General features: G+C 34.0%; 1 protein-coding gene across 1 annotated transcript in view; it reads left to right on the forward strand.

Moving 5' to 3' along the window:
• The window catches only part of PCDH15 (protocadherin related 15), an 857,865-nt gene that overhangs the window by 609,867 nt on the left and 223,855 nt on the right, over positions 1–24,143 (forward strand). Inside the window, 1 exon segment of the mRNA XM_021073535.1 lies at positions 18,305–18,384. Within this exon segment, the coding sequence (XP_020929194.1) occupies positions 18,305–18,384 (80 nt within the window).

Raw genomic sequence — 24,143 nt, forward strand, 5'->3', positions numbered from 1 at the left:
TTTGAAGAAATTAAATCTCATTTGTGCTACAAATTTTTCACCTTTAAAGTATATTTTCTGATATGTCTAAGTTTCAAAAAAAAAAAAAAGTTTGATGCCCTTGAAGTTATAGGATATATATTATCTAGGGATGATTTTTCATCTTTAGGAATCCAAACTGTTGAAAAATGAGGGAAATGGGTTTTATATATTCTCTCTTCACATATGTATTTTCTTCTTCCTAAAGAGTAACTTAGCCTTACGTAAATCTTCCATAGAAAACAATATCTCATAAGCACAAAGCCAGAGAAGTGTCAGGAAGTTTAGGGAAAGGAGAACCCTAGGTCTGATACATTTAAACAGCATCTTCTTTTTTAATAAAATTTTTAAATTGAAGTATATATAGTTGATTTATCATGTTTTGTTGCTTTCAGGTATACAGCAAAGTGATTCAGTTATTCATATCTATATCTATATGTTATTTTTCAGATTATTTTTCCTCATAGGTTATTTCAAAATATTAAGTATAATTACCTATAGTATACAATAGGTTCTTGCTGGTTATCTATTTTACCTATATATTTATATTATATTAAATTATATTAAATATTTTATATAGTATATAAATATATGTTTTTTTAAATATATAGTAGTGTGTATATGTTACCCCAAACTCCTAATTTTTTCCTCCATTCCCCTTCCCCCTTTGGTAACCATAACTTTTTTTTCTATGTCTGTGGTTCTATTTCTGTTTTGTATATAAGTTAGTTTTATCTCTCTTTTTTTTAAGACTCCAAGTATAAGTAATATCATATGATATTTGCCCTTTTTTGTTTGACCTACTTCACTTAATATGATAAACTCTAGGTCCATCCATATTACTGCAAATGGCATTATTTCATTCTTTTTTATGGCTGAGTAATATTCCATACCTCACTATAGTTTTTATTTGCATTTTCTTAAAAATAAATAGTGATGTAGAAGATATTTTCATGTGCCTTTTGGCCATTTGTTTACCTTCTTTGGGGAAAATGTCTGTTTAGATCTTCTGCCTATTTGTTGGTTGGGCTATTTGTTTTTGTTTTTTATATTGAGCTGTATGTATATTTTGGAGATTAATCCCTTGTCAGTCACATCATTTGCAAATATTTTCTCTCATTCCATAGATTTTTAAAATTTTATTTATGGTTTCCTTTGTTGTGCAAAAGCTTTTAAGTTTAATTAGGTCCCATTTGTTTATTTTCATTTTTAATTTCTGTTACTCTAGGAGAAGGATCCAAAAAGATATTGCTGCAATTTATGTTAAGTGTTCTGCTTATGTTTTCCTCTAAGAGTTTTATAGTATCTGGTTTTACATTTAGATCTTTGATCCATTTTGAGTTTATTTTTGTGTATGGTGTTAGAGGGTATTCTAATTTCATTCTTTTGTATGTAGTTGTCCAGATTTCCTAGCACCACTTTCTAAAATGTATATTCAAAAAGTGTATTCCAGTGTATATTCCATTGTATATTCTTGCCTCCTTTGTCATAGATTAATTGACTATAGGCATGGGGGTTTATTTCTGGACATTCTGTCCTATTCCATTAATCTATATGTCATTTTTATACCAGTCCCATACTGTTTTGATGACTATTATTTTGTAGTATAGTCTGAAGTCAGGAGAACTGATTCTTCCAGCTCCATATTTCTTTCTAAAGATTACTTTTGCTATTCAGGGTCTTGTGTGTTTTTATACAAATCTTGAACTTTTTTGTTCTAGTTCTGTGAAAAATACCATTGATAGGGATGGCTTTGGATCTGTAAATTGCTTGGTATTATATAACACCGGTTTCCTGGGATTTTCTCACCATTCCTGGATGCTCTCTATCCCCATATATTTTGATGGTTCCTCTTCATTCCCCTGGCTCTTTAAAATTGAAATTCCTCAAGGCTCAAGTTTCTAACCTCATCTTTCCCTATTTATAGTAACTCCTAAGATTATCTCATTTGTTCTAATAGATTTAATTGTTATTAGCTCATAACTTCTAACACCCATCTACAGCTTAGTTTACTGCTCTAAAACTCTAGACCCATGTCCAACTCTAAGATCTCTCTCTCTCTCTCTCTCTATATATATATGTATATATATGATGTGTTTTGTATATATGTGTATATATATAGAGAGCTGTATGTATATGAATATATATATGGGGAGATTAAATAAGTATCTTAGTTTGAATTTTCAGAGAAGCAGATTTTGAGATAAAGATTCAGTTGGAAGATACTTATTATCAGTTATTTTTGGAATCAACTCCTGTAGAAGGAGAGGAAGAAAGCATAATTAGGTTTAGGGAGAAGTTGAGCCTCAGTGCAGTCCCAATAAAATCTTTGGCAGACCCCCTGGAAAGCTTTAGAGTTGAATAGCCCTTTATATAAAGGTAGGCCTTTTATATACTAACATCAGTGAGGCAGATGCAGCTTGCTTCACAAAGTAACCTGACCTTGAAAAATTAGTTCTCTTCAGAAAAGGCATTCTCCAAATAGGACCAACAGCTGAAGCCTCTCAATAGGCAACATTTCCAACATATAGTGGAATAATTTCTTAGCTCTTTGAATGGAGATTGGGGAGGTATATTTTACTATTATCACAGCATCTCAAAATAATGCATTCCATACTCAACACCTGGCACTTTCTTCCCCCCACTCCTAAGGAAACAACTAGTCCTCTTGCATTTTTCCCCACCTGGTAAATTAAAATCTCAGTTGTCCAAAATCTCAGGCTAAAACCCTTCAAGTCGTCTTTGACTTTTCTCTTTCCTTAGAGCCCTTTTCTATTTCTAGTCAATCCTAAAACATTTCCAGAATTTCACTATTTCTTACCAGTCTTGCTATCAACCAATAATCTTCTGCCTAGATTATTGCAATAGATTTCTCCTGGACTTTACTCTCAGCCCCTCTCCATCTATTACTGACATGACAGACAGGGTAATTGTTTGAAAAATTACCTCAAATAGCTTTATTTCTTTGTGAAAAACCTCCAGTGGATTCCCAAATCACCCAGGATAAAAAGATAATGTCCCTCTGGCATCTATCTGGCCTCATCTCCTCCTTCTCATCCTCTCAATTCTATTCCAGCCCCATTGAAATGGCCCCCTTACACGCAGGCTGCTTCCTGCCTCAGGGCCCACTCATTTACTATTTCCATCTTCTGAAGTTCTCTTTTCCCCGACATTCATGTGACTTCCTTTTTTCCCTTCCTGTACATTTCTGCTTGCTTTCCCCCTTAGCAAAATGGTCTTAGTTGACCACCTTATCGAAATAGTAATGCCTGTCTCACTGTGTTCCATATCCACTTTTCCCTGCTTATTTTCACCTACGTGCATTCCTACTTATTATGTCACTATGCCAAATATTATATTAGGTCCACAATGGCAGAATCTGTTTTAGTTGCTGTTGTACCCTCAGTAACAAGAACAATGTTTGGAGTATATCCTGGGTAATCAGTAAGATCTGTTGAATGTTGGATCTGATTTGACGAAAGGATTCAGACAAGGGTCATCAGTCTCTAGCATTTTTTTTTTTTTCCCCACTGTACAGCAAGGGGATCAAGTTATCCTTACATGTATACGTTACATTTTTTTCCCCACCCTTTGTTCTGTTGCAACGTGAGTGTCTGGACATAGTTCTCAATGCTATTCAGCAGGATCTCCTTGTAAATCTATTCTAAGTTGTGTCTGATGAGCCCAAGCTCCCGATCCCTCCCACTCCCTCCCCCTCCCATCAGGCAGCCACAAGTCTTTTCTCCAAGTCTATAATTTTCTTTTCTGAGGACTCTAGCATTTTTGTCCCTCTTTCTATTGCTTAACTCAACTCTGTGTAGACTTTATTTTCAGACAGACTTTGTAATTAGGGCATAGAGATGATTAAAAAAATCTTCTTGATTAAATCTGAAATGAGGACTTGGGGTAATGCAGCCTCAAAATGAAGTAAAGGGGAATGAACGGATAAAGAGTCTTCTGAAAGAAAAGATACTGAAGTGATGAAATGTAATACATATCCCCTAGAAGTTCCAAAAATATTAAAACATAATTAAAAAAATAACTCCTTCATTATCTTTAGAAGTAGAAGGAACATTTTCAAGAAAACTCATTTTAGCATTTCCTCCAGGATTTTTTTTTCTTCAATAATTTTATGCCTTTACAAATGCTTTACTGGTATGCTTTTTAAACTAAGATGTGGTAGGGGAGAGGGAGGGTAAAGCAGAATTAACCAGTCCAAGATTTTAGTGGTGTCAAAACTGAGAAACCCTGGCTTAGAGGAATATGGTCACCAAAGCAATAAGATAGCATATGGGATCTTTAACTTTAATGGAATTTTATGGACAATCATAAAACTATCATATGTAGTAATAAAGCCATGTTTTGGAGATTTGGTAGGAGACATTTCAAATTGACTTTTATTCCTTGTTTACTGCTGTATTTCTAATCTTCACCCTTACTTCTATCATGTCTTTTTTTAAAGCCATGATGCTTCTTGAGTTTAATCAAATTTTATGGAAATGGTGAAGATAAACATTCATCAACTTCTTATAAAGAGTTTTTCAATAAAAAATTTCATACCTGTAATAGAAACTGATGATTATCATTTACTTCATGCTAGAAGACTACTATATATGATCCAAAGAAAAGTTTGTAATTTCTAAACTGGCTTGGTAAAAAATTTTTGTTGTTTCTATTTTTTAAATTTCTTTTTAATTAAACAAAGGTAAACCATTCTGCTCTTCCTAAAACTTAAATTTAAAAAAAAAGGACTAATTTGAAATCTGGGTTTGAATGTGGAACACTCTCTTGGGCAACTATTTGAAAGCAACTGGTATCTTAATAGCAGTAATCAGTATTAACCTTCAGTACCTTGGCAATGAATGATTCTCTGTGCTGTTTTGTAAATAAACCTCAGAGTTTATTGCATGCCTTGAAGCTGTTTATTGCCTCACATACTGGCAGCTATTGTTGATTAAAGCTTAAGTATGTAAACGCCATTATTTTCCTGAGATTTTGATGAATAGAAAGGAACAAAAACAGTGTTACTGAGGTATACTCAATAAACAGTTAATAGGTGTCAGTTCTCCAAGAAAAACAACAGGAGATCCAATTGATGTTGAAAAGTGCCTATGGTGATTCTGCACTTAACTACCAGAAATTGGTTGATTTGAAGCTAAGTAAACAATTTGTTTTAGGCAAAAAACAAATAAATTAACAAAGATTATTTTGCATTAGAATAGTTATTTAAGAAAACGAAAGAATTCAATATCTCTTGTTCTAGTTTTGAATGCTTTCTATTTCACATGGATTTACAAAATCCCATGTTTTAAAAAGAAAAGAAAGGGAAACAATCTTTATTTCTAAAATCTTCTCCACTCATACAAAAGAAAAAAAATTCCATATTAAGAAACATCTTTCAGGAGTTCCTGTCATGGCCCAGTAGGTAACAAACCTGACTAGTATCCATGAGAACATGGGTTTGAGCCCTGGCCTTGCTCAGTGGGTTATGTATCCGCCATTGCTGTGAGCTGTCGTGTAGGTCACAGACATGTCTCCGATCCTGCATGGCTGCGACTGTGGCGTAGGCCAGCAGCTGTAACTCCTATTAGACCCCTAGCCTGGTAACCTCCATTTGCCATGGGTGTGGCCCTAAAAAAAAAAAAGACAAAAAAAAAAAAAGAAAAAAGAAGAAACATCTTTTAGCTAGAGAGGCAGACATCTTTAACAGTAAGTTAGCTTTGCAACTTACTTATTCCTTACCATCCATCCCAAAATAAAAGTAGTTCAATTGATTTTAATAAACAAATTGTTAGAGCAGCAAAATTTGATTGTCACTACAATTCTTATTTAACTAGTGTGTGCTGTGTCATTTTGAATCAGATGTTGCCTTTATAAGTCAAAAAGAAAAATTCAAAGATGTGCCAACAATAGCAAGTAGAAAAGAGTCAGATGTTTATGCTTCCTTTTCCTTGTTTAGTTTTATTTGTACAATTAATATGTATATATTCATAATGGTAATCATATAATACACATTATATTACTTCTTTTTATGTAGTTTTCTTATTTTCTATTTTTACTTTACTTCCATTCTCTGTCTCCTTTCCCCCCATTAACTCTCCTCATCATATAACTCATTTTGACTTCATATATTGGTCATGTATATTACATAAAGCACAAATGCATGAATGTATGTCTACATATTCACACAAACCATACATATGATACACATACAAGTGTTTTTCATTGATATAAATGTGCATATGTTTATTTGATATTATTTTCTTTTAAAATAATGTACACTTACAGGAAAATGTAAGAATGGTACAAAAGCATTTGAGAGTAAGTTGCTAGCATGATCCCTTCACCACCAAACACAATTTCTGATTTCTCTAAAAAGCATAGTCTCTGATATATAACCACAACAAAACCATTAAAATAGGAAGTAACTTTGATACCTTACTGTAATCTAACCCTCTGACTCCATTCAGCTTTTGCCAGTTGCCCTAACAATGGCCTTTATAACACACCCACATATTTGTGAATTTTGAAACTTTTTTTTTATGTTATTGATTTCTACTTTCATTCCATTGTGGACGGAGAAAGAATCATCAGGTTTCTCAGATGCCGAGCTTCTACACCATGGAGCTGGGGCAATAAATGCTATTGGCCTTTTCCTTTAAGGCAGACACTGTAGTCCTGGGATGAATCTCTGGGGAGTCCTATGATCCTGGCTGCACCTGCAGGAAATAGTGCTTCCATTATGCTTGGGTCGTAAGGAAACAGCTTGGTGCTCAAATGCCACAGACATTTGTTCTTCTTACTGACATTTAATAGATTTTCTTAAATCAGTGTTTCTCCAGATACTGGATACCCTTAGAGAAATTTCTAGAGACTCTAATTTTTAGAACTATTTTTTAGCAGGTGTGGTTTTCTTGTTGGGAGAGGGTCCACAGAGCTCCTCACTCTGTCATTCCAGAAGTGTCATTGTTGTGTGCTCCATTCTTGCTCATTTTTAAATGCAAATATCAACTACAAGTATCTATTAAGAGAATAATCTTCACATTCTGGATCTTAATATATTAAGAGAATAATCTTGACAGTGTACTTGTGGGCTTAGAACAACGCATACTGGATATTTGTTGTGAATCATGGATTCCACTGAATTTGGGTTTTTTAGCTCCAAGGGTTGATGACTGATTTTTTTTTCATTATTTCCTTATGCCTACCCCCACTCAAGCCCGTCCCTGATCCACCAGGATCGATTGATTGATTAACCAAGATGAAACTTTCTGATACAATGCTTCCTTTTCCTTCCCTTTCCTTTCTGATACAGTTTTCAGGCATTTAATGGAGTTTTGATTTTGTTTCATTTTGTTATTAGCAAGACATAAAGTGGATTAAAGAACAAGCAGTGCTAAAGAAACCATACCATCTCATAAACGAAAATTTTGGGGTAGGACTAGAAAATTTGTTTTACCTGTTTGTTGATATGGTAGCATGGCATGTATCCTACATCGTAGAGTCTTCCATAAAAATGAATTCTATAGATTCCTGAAGGGTATGCTCTTTGAAAAGCAACACTTTACAGATTTTTTTTTCTAAGGTGTATTATGTATTTTTCTTTCTTAATATTAACATCAATAGTAGGTATTTATTAAGTACATGTTATGCACTAAGCTGCATCTTAGATATGGACTATTTCATTTAATCATTACAATAATCCTGAGTTAGATGCCATTTTATTTCAATATGACACGTGGGGTCACTGAGACATAAACAGGCTTAGTGACTTATGCAAAATTACGTCACTAATAAACGACAGGTTTCATTTATAATGTTTTTACTCCAAATCCCAAGAACTTAGTTACAACTTAAATTTCTTAAGCAATGCTTTTTGTTTGAATGGAATTCTAGAATTTCCTAAACAACCATTCCCTCATCTGATTCTACATCAATTATATAGAATGTATATTTCAAGTGTTATTTTTCTTAGTTTATAGTTGAGAATATAAGTTCACAGACACACTTCAGTTCAGGTTGTTAAAAGTGAGATAATTAAAACTAGACCCTTAATCTTATGTTTACTAGCTTTGGTTTATTTTTATAAGTGTTTCCTTAGCCAAAGGATACTAAACATTATCTGCTTCTCAGGATCTTGGTCACAAATGATCACAATTTTCTCACAGATGGGGACTATATTGTATAACTTATTCCTGACTCCTAGCATTAAATATTTTTTGTTCATAATTATCCAATACATTTTTTTCTTTGGGCATATTCAACTCAGAATACTGTGACTACTTATTTCTAAATTGTTTATATCAACAGATGGCACTGTGATATTGAAACTTAATGAACAATTGGCCTCTGACCCCTATGCTAATTTGTTCTTTTTTAAGTTAGATTTTCTGCTTTTTCCCCTAGATACTGTCACACCATTAGTTCTATACTTATTTCATTCAGTTTACCTGGCTTTATTAACACTATTATTATGAAAAATAAATCTTGTTTTAATGTGTTGAAGTCGGGGAAAACAAATTAGTTAGAATAGTGTATAGATCTGAAGTTGAGCTAGAGAAACCCTGGAACTGAAGTACAAGAGTTTAAGAGTAGGATTTGTATATCTCTGGACTTTCACAGGCCCTAAAAGGGCAACAACAACAAAAAACAGTTCAATTTATTTAAAACTGAACAAGAACCATCTTGTAGAAAGATATATTTTAGCTTTTAAAATGTTGTTTCTGGGAGTTCCCTGGGGACTCAGTAGGTTAAGGACCCAGAGTTTTCACTGCTTTGTCTCATTTCGTTTCTGTGTCATGGGTTCGATCTCTGACCCAGGAGCTTTCACATGTGGGCACAGCCAAAAAAACTTTGTTTCTGAATTTTATCTATTCAGTTTATTACCAAATCTTGAAAGTTGTAAACTGGCCAGGGTCAAATGTGTTTACATAATAATTATTCTTGATTATTATTTGTAGGAACCAATAGGTAGTGATAAAAGATGGTTAATATTCTCTGTTACAACTTTACAACTGCTTTAAAAAGTATGTCTCAAGTCAAATACTACTACACATAAGCATACATATTAGCATATAAGATTTTCCTTTGATGTACCTAACGACATCTTACCTTTAAGTTCACTTTAGGCAAACCAAACAGTATTTTAGAGACAGAACTCAGTTAATGTTTTAGTTAGCATCAGAGTAAGAAATTGAATCGTTAGGTTGAACCCATACTCTTGTAGAATTGGCTTTTGGTTCCTGTTCTAAATGCCAAGGAGCTCCTTGGGTTCTTACACTTTGTTCATATAATCCACATCATTCATAACCTTTCATTTCAATATTTAGTACTCATGTGTAACATTTATTAATATAATAAGCAAATATTCTGGTAGTAATAGGTAAAGATATCTGATATACTAAGATATGCTTACTAATATCCCTTTGGAATATGTTTTGACAAAAGGCATTTATTCTCAAGGTGTAAAAAATAATAATATGCACATATATACACATTCACACACACATGTACACACATGCACACACGCACACATGTACACACATACACACACCCCTCTCTTTTCTGTCTCAAGTTTGGAAGAAATTGAGAGAGACAAACACAAAATATGTGATGTGGATATCAAAACAGATAATTTTCCTTCCTGTAAATGAAGTTGAGTGAAATATAAGACAAAACTGGATCACTACACTTCCTCGTTCCTTTATTACACTAAATTTACTCTCCCAGGCACAGAATGTGCAAAAATGGGCCCTCATTGCAAGTGCTAAGTCATATCAGTAACAAAGCAGACAATAGGGCTGCTTTCATGGACCTTACATTCTAGAAAAAGAAAACAAAAATGAAGAAAATATATAAGAGAGTTATGTAGAATTTCAGAAGGTGATAATAGTGCTATGTGGAAAAATATAGGAGGGAAAATGGAGGGGAAGTACAGAGGGGATTACAATTTGATCAGTGATAATTTCTCTGAGGTGACATTAGCAAAGAGTTGAATAAGGTGAGAAGATGACCCACAGGCATATGTGGGGAAGAGTATTTTTGGTGCAAGTACAAAGACCCTGAAGTTCAGGCCTGCCTGCATGCTTGAGGAAGAACAAAGATACCAGTGGGACTGGATTAAAGTAAGGGAAGAGGAAAACAATAGAAATGAAATCATCAGGTAATGAGGAAGGTGTAGAGATAACTACTCTGAGTGAAATCAGGTACTTTAATGGGAGAATTTGAGTAGAGCAGTAGCATGAATACACTTAAAATTTTAAAGCATTATTCTGAATTCTCTATTGAGAATAGTTTATGGTGGAGGCATGTAAGAAATTATGGAAAAGAATTATAAGATGTTATTTCAATAGTCTAGACTAGACCTAGAGTGAAAATGGAAATGATGAGACATGGTTTCATCTTCATTGTATTTTGTAGATAGAAACTATAGGATTGTTGATAATGGGATATGGGAGAGAAGAGTAAAGTTAAGAATGTTTACTGATATATAGTCTTAACAACTAGAACGATTGAATTTCCATTAAACAGAATTAAAAGAATGTCAGAGGAGGAAGAATTTCAACTTGAGACATATTTAACTTGAAATGTCTTGTTACATCTAATTGAAACAATTGAGTAGGCAGTTGAATATGAGTTTGGGGAATAAATATGGACTGAAAACATACACTTGAAGTCTTGGGCATTTACATACAAAAACTTGAGGTTCTTAAGTGAGTGAATGTAGACCACATCCAAAGACTGGTTTTAAGATGCTGAGGAGACGAGGACTAGAAATAGACTCAGAGGTACATGTGTCCTGGAAACTAAGGGAAGAAGGTGCATCAAGGAGAAGGGAGAAATCAGTTATTTCTAATGCTACTGATTGGTCACATTAAAAATAAGCAAAACAAAGAAACAAAAACAAGGATTGTGAATTGATCAGTATACTATTTCACTAATAGGAAATGCATCCGTGATGTTGAAAAGAGCAGTTTCAGTGCAGTAGTTGTGGGAAGGTTAGAAGTATGACTGGTTTAAAGAAAGATGGGAAGAGAACAATTCAAAAAAGTAGAATGCAAAACTCTTTCCCCATATCTTGCCCTAAATGGGAGATCAGAGTGCATGATCAGTAATAGGAGGAAAGATGTAGTATGTGCTTAGGATGATCGATATATATATATATATGAAATTTGGATATCTTACAGAAAATTCCTCAATTTCCTCGGTGAAACAACAATCAGGGTCACTAGCAGAGAGTAAAGATGGGGTAGGATAAGTTGGAGACCTGAGGAGAGGGTGTTAATAATCACATAGGAAAGAGGGAGAGTGAATGGAGTAGCAAAACATAGTATAACAGACAGAATGAAAGGTCTTAAGATGTGCTTACATATTATATCATTCTAGATTAGCTGCATTTTAAAAATTTCGTATATGCTATATTTGCATGTTATTGTTATTTTTTTTACTTTTTAAAAATTAAACTGACCTTTTTACATAAATGAATTTATCACAAAAAGAAACTTTATATCAGAATCATAAGTGACAAAGCAACATACTTGACATAGAAAAGTGTAGATAAAGTCATACTGAAATATACTTATAAACATTATGATTTTGTTGGAGGATCAATAATTTATCCCGGGAGTGCACACACATTTTTGGAAACACTGCTGTCCTGAATTGAAAGCTTCAGTTCTTGTTCTCAAGCAGTTTAACAGCATAAATCAGAACTTGTTTGTTTAAATGAGAAAACAAAAGACCATCCAAATACATTGATTTTATCTTTCTTAGCATCCCTAAGGGCAGGTACTTCACCTTAATGTCTTGTGAATATGCACACATCATCCTGTGTGCATAAAGTATATTCAACCAGATGGTATCTGATCACTGTTCATTTTTAATAGGAACAGAATATTAGGTTAGAGAAGATTTGTTTTCTTTTACAAAATTCCTATTTTCCAGTGGCTAAGCACATTTTTTAACACATGTAAGTGTAACTGAGTCACCATGCTGTACAGTAGAAAATATACATATATATAAATAAATGATAAAAAATGAAATAATGCCATTTGCAGCAACATTGATCCACTTAGGGATCATCATAGTAAACGAAATAAGTAAGAGAAAGAGAAATACCATATGATATCACTTACATGTGGAATCTAAAATATGACACAAATGAACATATCTATGAAACAAAAACAGACTTACAGACATAGAGAACAGATTTGTAGTAGCAAAGAGGGAGGCGTGTGGGGAAGGAAGGATTGGGAGTTTGGGATTAGCAGAGGTGAACTACTATATATAAGATGGATAAGCAACAAGGTCCTACTGCATAGCAACGGGAACTCTAATGTCCGATAAATGGAAAAGAATATGAAAAAGTATATTTATATACATTTATAATGGAATCATTTTGTTCCTCAGCATAAATTAACACAATATTATAAATCAACTATTCTTCAATAAAAATATTTTAAAGAAACAAAAAAGCACATTGTTTTTTTAGGTAAATCCTTTTGTGTTCTTGTTGTGCTTCTGAAAAATGGGTGACGAGTTTCAATACAGTGAGTAATCTGCTTAAGCAGACTAGAAAGATTTGCTGCTTTGATCTTTAAAGATATTCTCTGTCAAGCAAAAATAAAGGAAAAACTAGATTTATCTTAGTTCACATGTTGTTAAACATGTATCAGAAAACCAATGACTGAATTCCATCACTTGCAAGTTCTCCAAAGTGAGCATCCTTTCATCATTGAACCTGATGTACTGAACCTCAGGTTGTTTACTCAAGGCCAAGTAAAACAGGATTGAGTCTTCCACTTGCTTGCTGTTCCTCAAACTCAGTAGATATGTCTTTACCTCATCACCTTTTCACTTGCTAGGCCCTTTGCCTGGTGGACTCCTCCCACAGGACTTGCTCTCTCACCTTTTACAAGTGTTTGCCAGATTTTTACAATTTTCTGATCACTTTCCTGATAACCTATACATCAGGACTAACTCTCACCCTGCCCTCCCTATGTGTTCTACCTGAATTATTTTACAATTTCATAGCACTTATATGGATCTGAAAACTATATACTATATAAATATATGATAATTATATATAGTTTTGTATATAAATTCTTTATACTTATATAATATATATAAATAGCATGTGATTATGTATAGTATACTTTATGTAAATAGCTATATATTATTTTGTTTTTTCTCTCTTTCCATCAGTGCAGTATAAGCTGCACAAAGGAAGACTTTTTATCTCTATTGTTTCCTGTCGAAGTGCCAGTGTTTAACACAGTGTAGATGTTCAATAAATATTTGTTGAATTAATAAGTAAACACTGGAGTTTCCATTGTGGCTCACTGGTAACGAACCTGACTAGTATCCATAAGGATGCAGGTTCGATCCTTGGTCCCACTCCATGGGTTGAGGATCTGGTTTTGCTGTCAGTAGTGGTGTAGGTCGCAGATGTGTCTCAGACCTGGCGTTTCTGTACCTATGATGTAGGCTGGCAGCTGCAGCTCCAATTCCATCCCTTGCCTAGGAATTTCCATATGCCATGAGTGTGGCCCTAAAAAAAAAGAAGAAGAACATAAATACTGTTGGTATTATTATTAATTTTACTTTGAAGTTAGGAATCTTGCCTGAGAGTAAATATTTCAGCCAGGGCTGAAAGCAAGGTGGCTGACTCCAGAGCCCAAACAGTAAGCATTATGATAAGCTTGGGGAAGATGGCTATTCTCACACTTCTTTCAGATCTTGAATAAAGGGCTCATCTTGGACTTCACTGATCAAAAATAAAGGCATAGGAAATGTTTTTTTTCCCAAAGTTTGGAAAATATTAACTAACTCTAGACTCTCCTTTTTTTAGGATGAACCAGTCACAATTATTTCTAAATTAAAAAAGATATATCTTCAAATTCACTATACAGAACTCTAATTGGAATGATGGTCAAAACAGTAATATAATTTATGTCTTGCATTCCCCATTTGCCTTTAAGGTCACCACAAGGCTTAAATGAGATAAGGCATGTAAGTGTAATTTCTACATATAGTAAGTAGTTGACAAATTTTAAGTTTAGGATTCACTATTCTGTATTATATATAAATTTCTTCCCATCATGTAGAGAAGACTGGTTATACTTATATACGAAAAAATTATTTAAAAGATGTTTTTAAGAGTTCCCATCACTGCACAGCGGTAACAAGCCCAACTAGTATCCATGAGGACACAGGTTTGATCCCTGGCCTTACTCAGTGAATTAGAATCTGAGTTGCTGTGAGATGTGAAGCAGGTCGCAGACACAGCTCAGATACCATGTTGCTGTGGCTGTGGCACAGGCTGGCAGCTGCAGCTCTGATTCAACCTCTAGCTTGGGAACTTTCATACACTGCAAGTGTGGCCCCCAAAAGAGTTTTTAGAAATGTATTTTAAGTTGTATATATGCATATTATCAAATCTTAATTCTCAAAAAAATCATTGATTCTGCTGATTTTCCAATTATTATGCATTATTTATTACTTTAGATGTTGGTATATAGAGATATATGATACTTATATAAGAGCTAATCCATTCAATGGATTTCAGAACTCAGCACTCTCAACAAGATAGCACCATTTCCCCCTTGTTTATTTGGGAAATTGTGACTCCTCCCTAATTACTACACTGTTTGCCACAAAACCTGAAAAAAACAACAAAGAATTGGCTAAAAGGATCAAAAGGAGAAAACAATCAAATAAGGATTTTCTTCTAGATCTTGGGTATTTTAATTTTCCAATAAGGGTATAATCTCACATACGAAGGCAATAGGCAAACTATTGGCTCTCATATTCCTTAACAGCTTGAAGTATTTAAATGGTCTAACAAAACTGAAGAAATGTCCCATGATACCTCTGGGATTGAAAGTGATTAATTTGTGAGTACCCATGGTGGCTCAGTGGTGTAGACCGGCAGCCGCAGCTCTAGTTCAACCTCTAGCCTAGGAATTTCCATATGCCACATGTTTGACCCCTAGAAAGCAAAAAAGCAAAAAGAAAAAGTGATTAATTTGGCTAAAAAAAAGTTGAGAATCTTGGAGTTACCATCGTGGCACAGTGGTTAATGAATCTGACTAGGAACTGTGAGGTTGCAGGTTCGATCCCTGGCCTTGCTCAGTGGATCTGGCGTTGCCATGAGCTGTGGTGTAGGTCGCAGACGCGGCTCGGATCCCGAGTTGCGGTGGCTCTGGTGCAGGCTGGTGGCTACAGCTCAGATTCGACCCCTAGCCTGGGAAACTCCATGTGCCACAGGAGTGGCCCAAGAAATAGCAAAAAGACAAAAAAAAAAAAAAAAAAAATTGAGAATCTTATAGAAATTCCTGTTATTATTTTAGTAACTTAGCAAAATAATGACTTACATGTGCAAAGTGACACAACATTCACGGTACTCTCTGTGGATAGTATTAGAGAAGACCTGGTATATTAGAAGGAAGGTTTACAGTTAAACGTTCATCTGGATTTAAAATTATTTACACAAAGTTATCTGCTGCAGAATCTATTTCTTCTGGCTTTTATGAAATCAAATAAAATATGTGACAATAAATCATCTCAATATGAAAGGTAAAAATGACTCATAGAAAGAGGAAAACAACAGAAAACATTTAGTGTGAGTTATTTAGTGACAAAACAGAGTATCTAGACATAGCGTAATTCTTTTTTTTTCAGAATTGAACTGAGTATCATTATTTGCAGTTCCATTTTATCATTTTTACTAATACTTTTCTGGAAAAGAACAAGGAAGAAGGAGAAAATATCATCTTCTACTATCAATTCCATTGAGTGTCTGTGGATTTTTTTTTTGATTATTTTGTTTCTTACTCTCTACCTTAACACTTCCATTATAATTAACTTAGTGAAATTTAAAGTTTTAGATTTAAATGTTTCAACGATATTAATTACCCTAAGTAATTTATTATTTCATTGTATTTTACTGTTTAATTTCATTTTGTATGTGTGTTTGCATGTATGTGTGAGTGTAAATGTGTATGGAATAATGTGTAATAATGCAGTAGCCTTACTACTTAAAAAAAAAAAAAAAAAAAAAAATCTCGGAGTTCCCCTCGTGGCGCAGTGGTTAACGAATCCCACTAGGAACCATGAGGTTGCGGGTTCGGTCCCTGCCCTTGCTCAGTGGGTTAACGATCCGGCGTTGTCGTCAGCTGTGGTGTAGGTTGCAGACGCGGCTCGGATCCCGCGTTGCTGTGGCTCTGGCGTAGGCCGGTGGCTACAGTTCTGATTAGACCCCTAGCCTGGGAACCTCCATATGCCGTGGAAGTGGCCCAAAGAAATAGCAAAAAGACAAAAAAAAAAAAAAAAAAAAATCTTGCCCTGAAAAAAAAATGATCACTTTGCTTAATTAAAAATTGGCCTCAGTGAAAGTGCAAGAGAGAAAGCATGGCCACTAATAACATTTATATTACATAATCTGTAAGGAAGATGGTGTTTATACTTCAGAAACAACCAGATCCTGCAAATATTGTAAATACAAAACAAATGGGATTTGCCAGTGGCTTACATTGGGGGGTAAGAGTGATCATTTATAGTCAAGCTGAGGCCTGAGCTAGTAAGAGGATGTAGTTGCTGCTATTTACTGAGATAACAAAGACTAAAAGCAGCAGGTTGTTTTTCCTTGAGCTGTGGAGGAGCGGCAGAGAGATCAAGATTGTGGAGTTTTAATATTTTAAATTGGGGATGCTATTAATTCATCTAACTGGGGATTCAAAAAGGCTACTGGATATAGGTCTGAAATTCAGAGGAAAGGGATGATTTAGAGATAGGAGAGTGTTCAGCATAGAAATAGTTTTAAAGCTATACAGCTGAGTGAAAGGATCAAGTCAGTGAGGTTCAAGAACAAACCAGTGGAGCTGGTTTGTAAATATTTCTTATAGATGAAGAAAAATCAGAAAGGGAAAGTAAGTAGAAACCCATAAGGTAGAAATAAAAACAGAAGAATATGATGCTATGGAAGCCATGTGAAGGAGGTGTTTTACAGAGGAGCCACTTTTAAATGACCCAACAAAACTTCTCCCACAGAACCTAAGATTTAGTTAATATTATGTGTTATTATTTAGTTGTCCCTGGACTCTGGAGCTTCTGTATTCCAAAAAAGGTTTCTGTCTATCTATCCGTTACGGTGGCTGATAAGGTTCTTCCATGACCAGGCCTATGAAAACCATGTCAAAGCCATTTGATGTGCATGTAGAATCAGTGCTCCCTGTTGGTCTGGACATGGGATTTCACACTCTCCCTCTTATGGCTAGGACATTTACTGTCTGGTCTTTGAAAGGACACAACTAAACTACTACTGTCTTAGGTCTGGCAACTCCAGGGCAGTGTCTGCCAGTCAGAGAGATTGGTATCACTGCCAGCCAAGTAACTTAAAATGATATTTTTCCTTCCCCTGGGGTCATGCTTAGGCAGATCCCTCTCACATCCCTTTTATATCATCCAGATTTCTTTTTTTCACTCAAGTCTTTCATAAGGTGACTTAATGAATCATTGAAAAGGAAATGATTGGATATTTTAGATGGTAAAATCCTAGACTCAAGTGCCACAAACAAGAATGTATATCTTTATTTTGGGTAAGAGAAACCCAAAACTCAAAGTCAGAAGCTGTAGGTTTTATCTTCTATGACTTGAGTAAAGAAGGGAAAGAAAAGGTTAATATTTAATGAAACTTACAATGTGCCAGATGTTAGTCTATGTGTTTTAACATAGATTATTTCATTTAAGCCTCCCAACATCTATTGACTTTTGTATTGTTATAGTTCTCATTTTGCAAATGAAGAAATTGAGAAATAACCACACAAGCAGTAAATGAAACCCAATTTTGAATTCAGGCTCTCTGGCTCCAGATTCAGAGTTCTCAACCACTAAGCCTTACAGATAAGGAAAAAAAAAAAAGGTGCATTAAATAATTTCTTGACACTAAAACATTTACATAAAGTGTAACACACTTGTTTAAATTATTCATATAAAATTAAATAAGTAAACCCTATTACCATATTTCCCACCAGAAGATTATGTATACATTCAGGAAGTATTATTCTGATTCACTGTTACAACTTTCAGATGAAATAAAATATCAAAAATGCTGACATCAGATATGAAATTCTTAATTTTTCATCTAGTCATTACCCCATGTCTTAATCTTTATTCTTTAAGGTATCAGGGGTCCACTGTACTATTAGTTTCAAGTTTCTATGTTACATTGTACTGAATAGAAACCATATGAATTACTTAATCATTAACTTATATTTTCTCTCTGAAGGCAACTGATCGAGAGGGTGACCCAATAACATATGCCATTGAGAATGGAGATCCCCAGCGAGTTTTTAACCTCTCAGAAACGTAAGCTAAAAATAATTTCTAAATTTTTTTTTCTTTTTTAAAATGTTAATGTACTGGTGGCAAGAGAACAGACTTCTAATCAGAGACTTTCAGCTGTTTGTAGTTTTATTTTACTTTTTTTTCTGTGCATGTTAATGCAAGCTGGGGGATGGGGTAATTCTGAATCCAGAAATCATACCCAGGAGATTCTTTATTTATTTTAAACATTTTTACTAGGTAAAATCCACTGAGGTGGAAACATTTCATTTGCAGGTATAACTTGGGATTAATTAGATCTCTTTAAAGTTGTCAGCTACTCATAATAACAAGGGTGTTTCTACAAAGATTAACTTGGCAGTTAATTGTTCATTCAAAAGGAATTTTGTAAGAGAAAATGTAATTCAGATGCATTTAAGGTGCCACAAAAGTCCATTCTTCAATTTTTGAGTAATGTAAGTATATTCTAAAAAAGCTAAGATAAAAATATTTCATGTCCATTCTAAGCCTCTTTGAGGTCGGTATCTGTGTCATTCTAGTCACCTCTCTGAATGCTTCAGAGATAATGTCAATCATAACTATTGAGAAAGCTGACGACAGTATTAAAGAAGGCATTGAAGTTTGCTTTGTATCTCTTCTGCAATAGCAAAGTAGTCATTCTGCTGTCACACGTGGCTGGTTTGTCAAAGAGATGTTCTTGCTCTCTCTCTGATGTTTTCTGTGTGGTCATAAGGGTTTTTACTCAGTGAAAGAATGAAAATCTAAATGTATCCTATGGTTATAAAGTGAAAAACTTGACAAATTAGCCAGGCTCAGCTTAAGTCTCAGGAACATAATGCCAAATCAAGGGAACCACGTTTGGTCACTTGGTGTTATAAGGAACTCCTGCAGTTTCACATTGACTTAAGATGATAGAGGCATGAGTGTGTATGCCTGGAAACAGTATTTCCCAGACTTTTAGATCTCTTAGATGAATAGATTCCCACTTAAAAAATGGGAAAACTTTACTTTCTAAGTTTTTTTCCCATCAGCATATACAAATCATAAATTAGCTATAATTTAAAATTGTCCTTAAAGAAAGAAAACTTCATAAAAGGCACACTTTAACAGTAATCAGGACTGCATAGTACTGGGTGTCTGGATCACTAGGATAAAGATAAGAGTTCAAGAGTTCAGAAATGACTCAATATTTATGACACATTGATTTTTTTTAAAAGTGAGGGAGCAAGTCAATCCAATTAGAAAAGAATGCTCTTTTCAACAAATGAAGTAGGGATAGCATGCAATAAAAATGATCTTTCCTCACACTATTTGTAAAAATTAACTCAAAGTGTATCATAGGCCTAAATATAAGAGATAAAACTATGTAACTTAGAAGAAAGTGCAGATTGAAGAAGTACGTCTTCATGACTCGGATTAGCAGTGCTTTCTTAGATATGATATAAAAAGCAGAAATGATTAATGAGAATATTAAATTGGACTTCAACAAAATTTGAAAAAATTGTGTTACAAATGGCACCATTAAGAAAGTGCAAGACAACTCCATAGACTGAAAGAAAATATTTTAAATAAAATATATAATAAGGGATATATATGAAAAATATGTAAAGAACTATTCCAACTCAAAAATAAACAGATAAATAGTCTAAATAAAAATGGACAAGAATTTAGACATTTGTCCAAAGAAGATTTATGTATAGTCAATAAGCATGTGGAAGTATGCTCATATTTTCTAGCCATTAATCATGAAATACCACTTCACATCCTCTTAGAATGGCTATAATGAAAAAGAAAGGAACTAGCATATATGGGTGAGGATTTGAGATACCAGAATTCTCATATATTTCTGATGGGAATGTAAAATGTATACTCTGGAAAACTATTTCTCATTTCCTCTAAATAAACATAGAGTTGCTGTACAACACAGCAATTCCATCTGTTCCTATTCAAGAGAAAAAAAAAACCTATACACACATAAAAAGATGCACAAAAATGTTGATGATAGAATTATTTACAATGCAAAATGTGGAAACAACCCTAATACCTGTCTACAGATGAAATGAATTAACAACATGTTGATAGACTATTATTCATCAATAAAGGAAAACAAGTACCAAAACATGCTAAGACATGGATACACCTTGAGGACCTAATGCTAAGTGAAAGAAGTCATTCACAAAAGACCGTATTTGGTATGATTCCATCTGTATGAAATGTCTGCAATAGGCAAATCTATGGAGACTGAAAATAAGCTACAGGATGACTGAGGCTGGGGGTTGGGAGTGAATAGGGAGTGACTGCTAAAAGATACAATGGTGAAAATATCCTAAAATTGATTGTGGTGATAGTTGAACAACTCAGCAAATGCACTAAAATATATTGACTTGTACACTTTAAATGGGTACATTCAAGGATATGTGAATTATGTGTCAATAAAGCTGATATCATGCTCCATCATAAGTGACTAGACATAGTTCCCAGTGCTACACAGCAGGATCTCATTGCTAATCCATTCCAAAGGCAATAGTTTGCATCTATTAACACCAAGCTCCCAATCCACCCCACTCCTTTCCCCTCCCCCTTGGCAACCACAAGTCTATTCTCCAAGTCCCTGATTTTCTTTTGATAAATGTGAGAAAATAGAATGTGTACGTGTATGTGTAACTGGGTCACCATGCTGTACTGTAGAAAAAAAAAATTCATTGGGGAAATGACAATTATAAATAAGTAAATAAATAAATATAAATAAAAAATAAAATGTTAAAAAATAAATAAATAAAAATTAAAAAAATAAAGCTGATAAAAACAAGAAAACAATGAAGCTTTCACTTCTCCTGGTAAACAGGAAGCCAGGGTCTTACTGTCTCTGTTGAATTGTCCATTCTTGTGTTTATCTGTTTTTCTCTTGATGCTGAAGGATTTTACAACCGCTGGTTATTAATGAATGCTAATAAACAACAAGTTTTACCAAAGACATTCTCACTTGTGCTGCTATATTAGCAAGTATTTCTCTACTACTTCTCTCATTTATAATATTTAAACCAGAGAGACACCTACCTGGGTCACAGAGGTTTTTCAAGGGGTAAAACATATCAGTGCAGTATCCTCTCTGTCTGAATTGACCTCATCAGACAGAAATATCCTTAAATGCAAATTGCTTCCAAACAGCTAGGGTAGGGCAGGTCTCTGTGATGAGTGCATGGTCTCTGTTGATGATTATTTTTGATTCAGTGTCCAGTATACTGGCCCCATTGCCTCTTATCTTTTTTTTTAAATTCTGCTGAATTATATTTGATTTACAATGTTATGATAATTTCTGCTGTGTAACAAAATGGTTCAGTTATACGTATGTACATATCCATGTTTTTCAGATTCTTTTCCCATATAGGTTATTACAGAATATTGGGTAGAGTTCCCTGTGCTATACAGTAGGTCTCTGCTGGCCAATCATTCCATATACCTCAGGATGCATATGCCAAACCCAAATTGCCAGTCCATCCTAGCACTATTTACAATAGCCAAGACACGGAAGCAACCTAAATGTCCATAGACAGATAAATGGATAAAGAATATGTAGTACATATATACAGTGGAATATTAGTCTTAAAAAAGAATGAAATAAGGTCATTTGCAGCAACATGGATGGACCTTGAGATTGGCGTACTATGTGAAGTTAGTGAAAGAAACATCATATAATATCCCTTATATGTGGGATCTTAAAAAAGGATGCAAATGAACTTATTTGCAGAACAGAAACAGACTCACAGATATTGTATATTAATTGATGATAATTTTATTTCAGCTGTCTCATTGCTATTGTTCCCCTTGATATTTATAGGCTATCCTAGACCATTAGCAATATATTTCAACACATTTGAAAGTGGGGAAATTTGATATTTTAATCCCTTCCCTCTTTGAAACTTCTGGGATACTTGTGCAAATTTGCATCACCACTTCTATGTATATTGTAAAGATTTGAATAGTTGGGGTGCTCTCTCAAGAAATAATAGAAAATAATATTCTGTCATCAGTTATCAAATGCTTCAATTCATCCAAATACTGGCTTTGCTTACATTTTCCTCCTTAAAACAACAAAAATGTCATGCCTTATTGTTTATGTTAAATATTATATTGTTTTATGCTATGATGCCAATTTTAGCAATAATCATTATAATACCGTTACTTTATATTTTCCGTTGAAATATAAATATCCAGAATAGATTTACAAGGAGATCCTGCTGAATAGCATTGAGAACTATGTCTAGATACTCATGTCGCAACAGAAGAAAGGGTGGGGGAAAAAACTGTAACTGCAATGTATACATCTAAGGATAACCTGACCCCCTTGCTGTACAGTGGGAAAATAAAAAAAAAAAAAAATTTTATAATTCTTAAAAAAATTAGTAGTAATGAATAATCATTTCAATGCTGGTAGCTGGTATATATTTACCAAGTGTTGAATTATATTCATTTTAATGAATTGAATTAGTCATATGGCCAAGAAAGAAATTTGTCCTTTAAAAAGAAAAGGCCTTGTTGCTTACAGATCACAATCATTCATTATGTAAATCATTCAATACCATTAATTAAATGGCTGGATCTTTATGGTTCTGCAGTGTAATGCATTATTTTAATGTTTTCATATCTTCATGTCAATAGTTTCATATGATTCAGCAAATATTTATTCAGCAAACATTCATTATAAGTAAACATGAATGATTTGCCTTTGTTAGAACTTTATTTGAAAATTTTCTATCTTCACTTGCATTTTTATTTCTTACTATGTGACTAAATTAATATTGACACTAAATTTAAAGCTTGATTATGTTTTCATACCAGTTTAAACTACATTGAAGATTAACGTGTAAGAAAGATGATAAGCATTTTTTTTCCGTTAGCTCTACTTTCAAAATACATACTCAGATCACCATTCTTGCATCCTTCACTCTACTCCCTTAGTTCATGCGCCATCATCTTTTCCTGAACTGCTGCCAGTATCTAACTCTTTCTGTTTGTCTGGGTATGTTAATCACTACTATTTAACGTAGAACGCCATATCAAACTAGACACAATCACACATTTTGAAGTACACTCTAACCTCTCTAAATGTCATTATAAGGCCTAAAACATGATGCCTGAATCAGCATGATGAATCAGCATGATGAGACTTAGACACTTATAAGTATAAATGATGTTAAATCACAACTAGTAGAATGAATTGAAAAGGATTAAAGGAAGCATAGTATACAAAACATGAAACTTGTGAGATAATCTCTTTCAGTCCGCAGTTATGTTGCTGCACTATTTTCTAATGAACGGGGTAATTTGAGAAGATGAACACATATAGAAATAGAATTTAAATGCTAGCAGGTGGATTTGTTTGGAAGTAGACACCCTCTACTACTTTTTAATCTGTGTTGTTTAAACAGCTTTTGAACACCATTTTTGTGGTTTGGCAAACCAACACATTGTCTAAAAGAGCTTGATTTTGTTAAGCACAATATATATCAGGAATATAGCCTTCAAGTTTGGTGAGGGAATTCTGTGAAATGTAATCAATATAATTGCGGTTAAATTGACATAGCATAAACTTTACCATTTTAAAGTCAACAACTCAGTGGCATTTAGTTGACTCACGATGTTGTACAACTATCAATTCTATCTAGTTCCAGAATATTGTCATCCTTCCAAAAAGAAACACAAACCCATGAAGCAGTCACTCCCTGTTTGCCCTTCCACTCTGGTGCTGGCAACCACTAAGTTGCGTTCTGCCTCTGTGAACT

Source organism: Sus scrofa, chromosome 14 (assembly GCF_000003025.6).
Source record: "Sus scrofa isolate TJ Tabasco breed Duroc chromosome 14, Sscrofa11.1, whole genome shotgun sequence".
Taxonomy (NCBI): Eukaryota; Metazoa; Chordata; class Mammalia; order Artiodactyla; family Suidae; genus Sus; species Sus scrofa.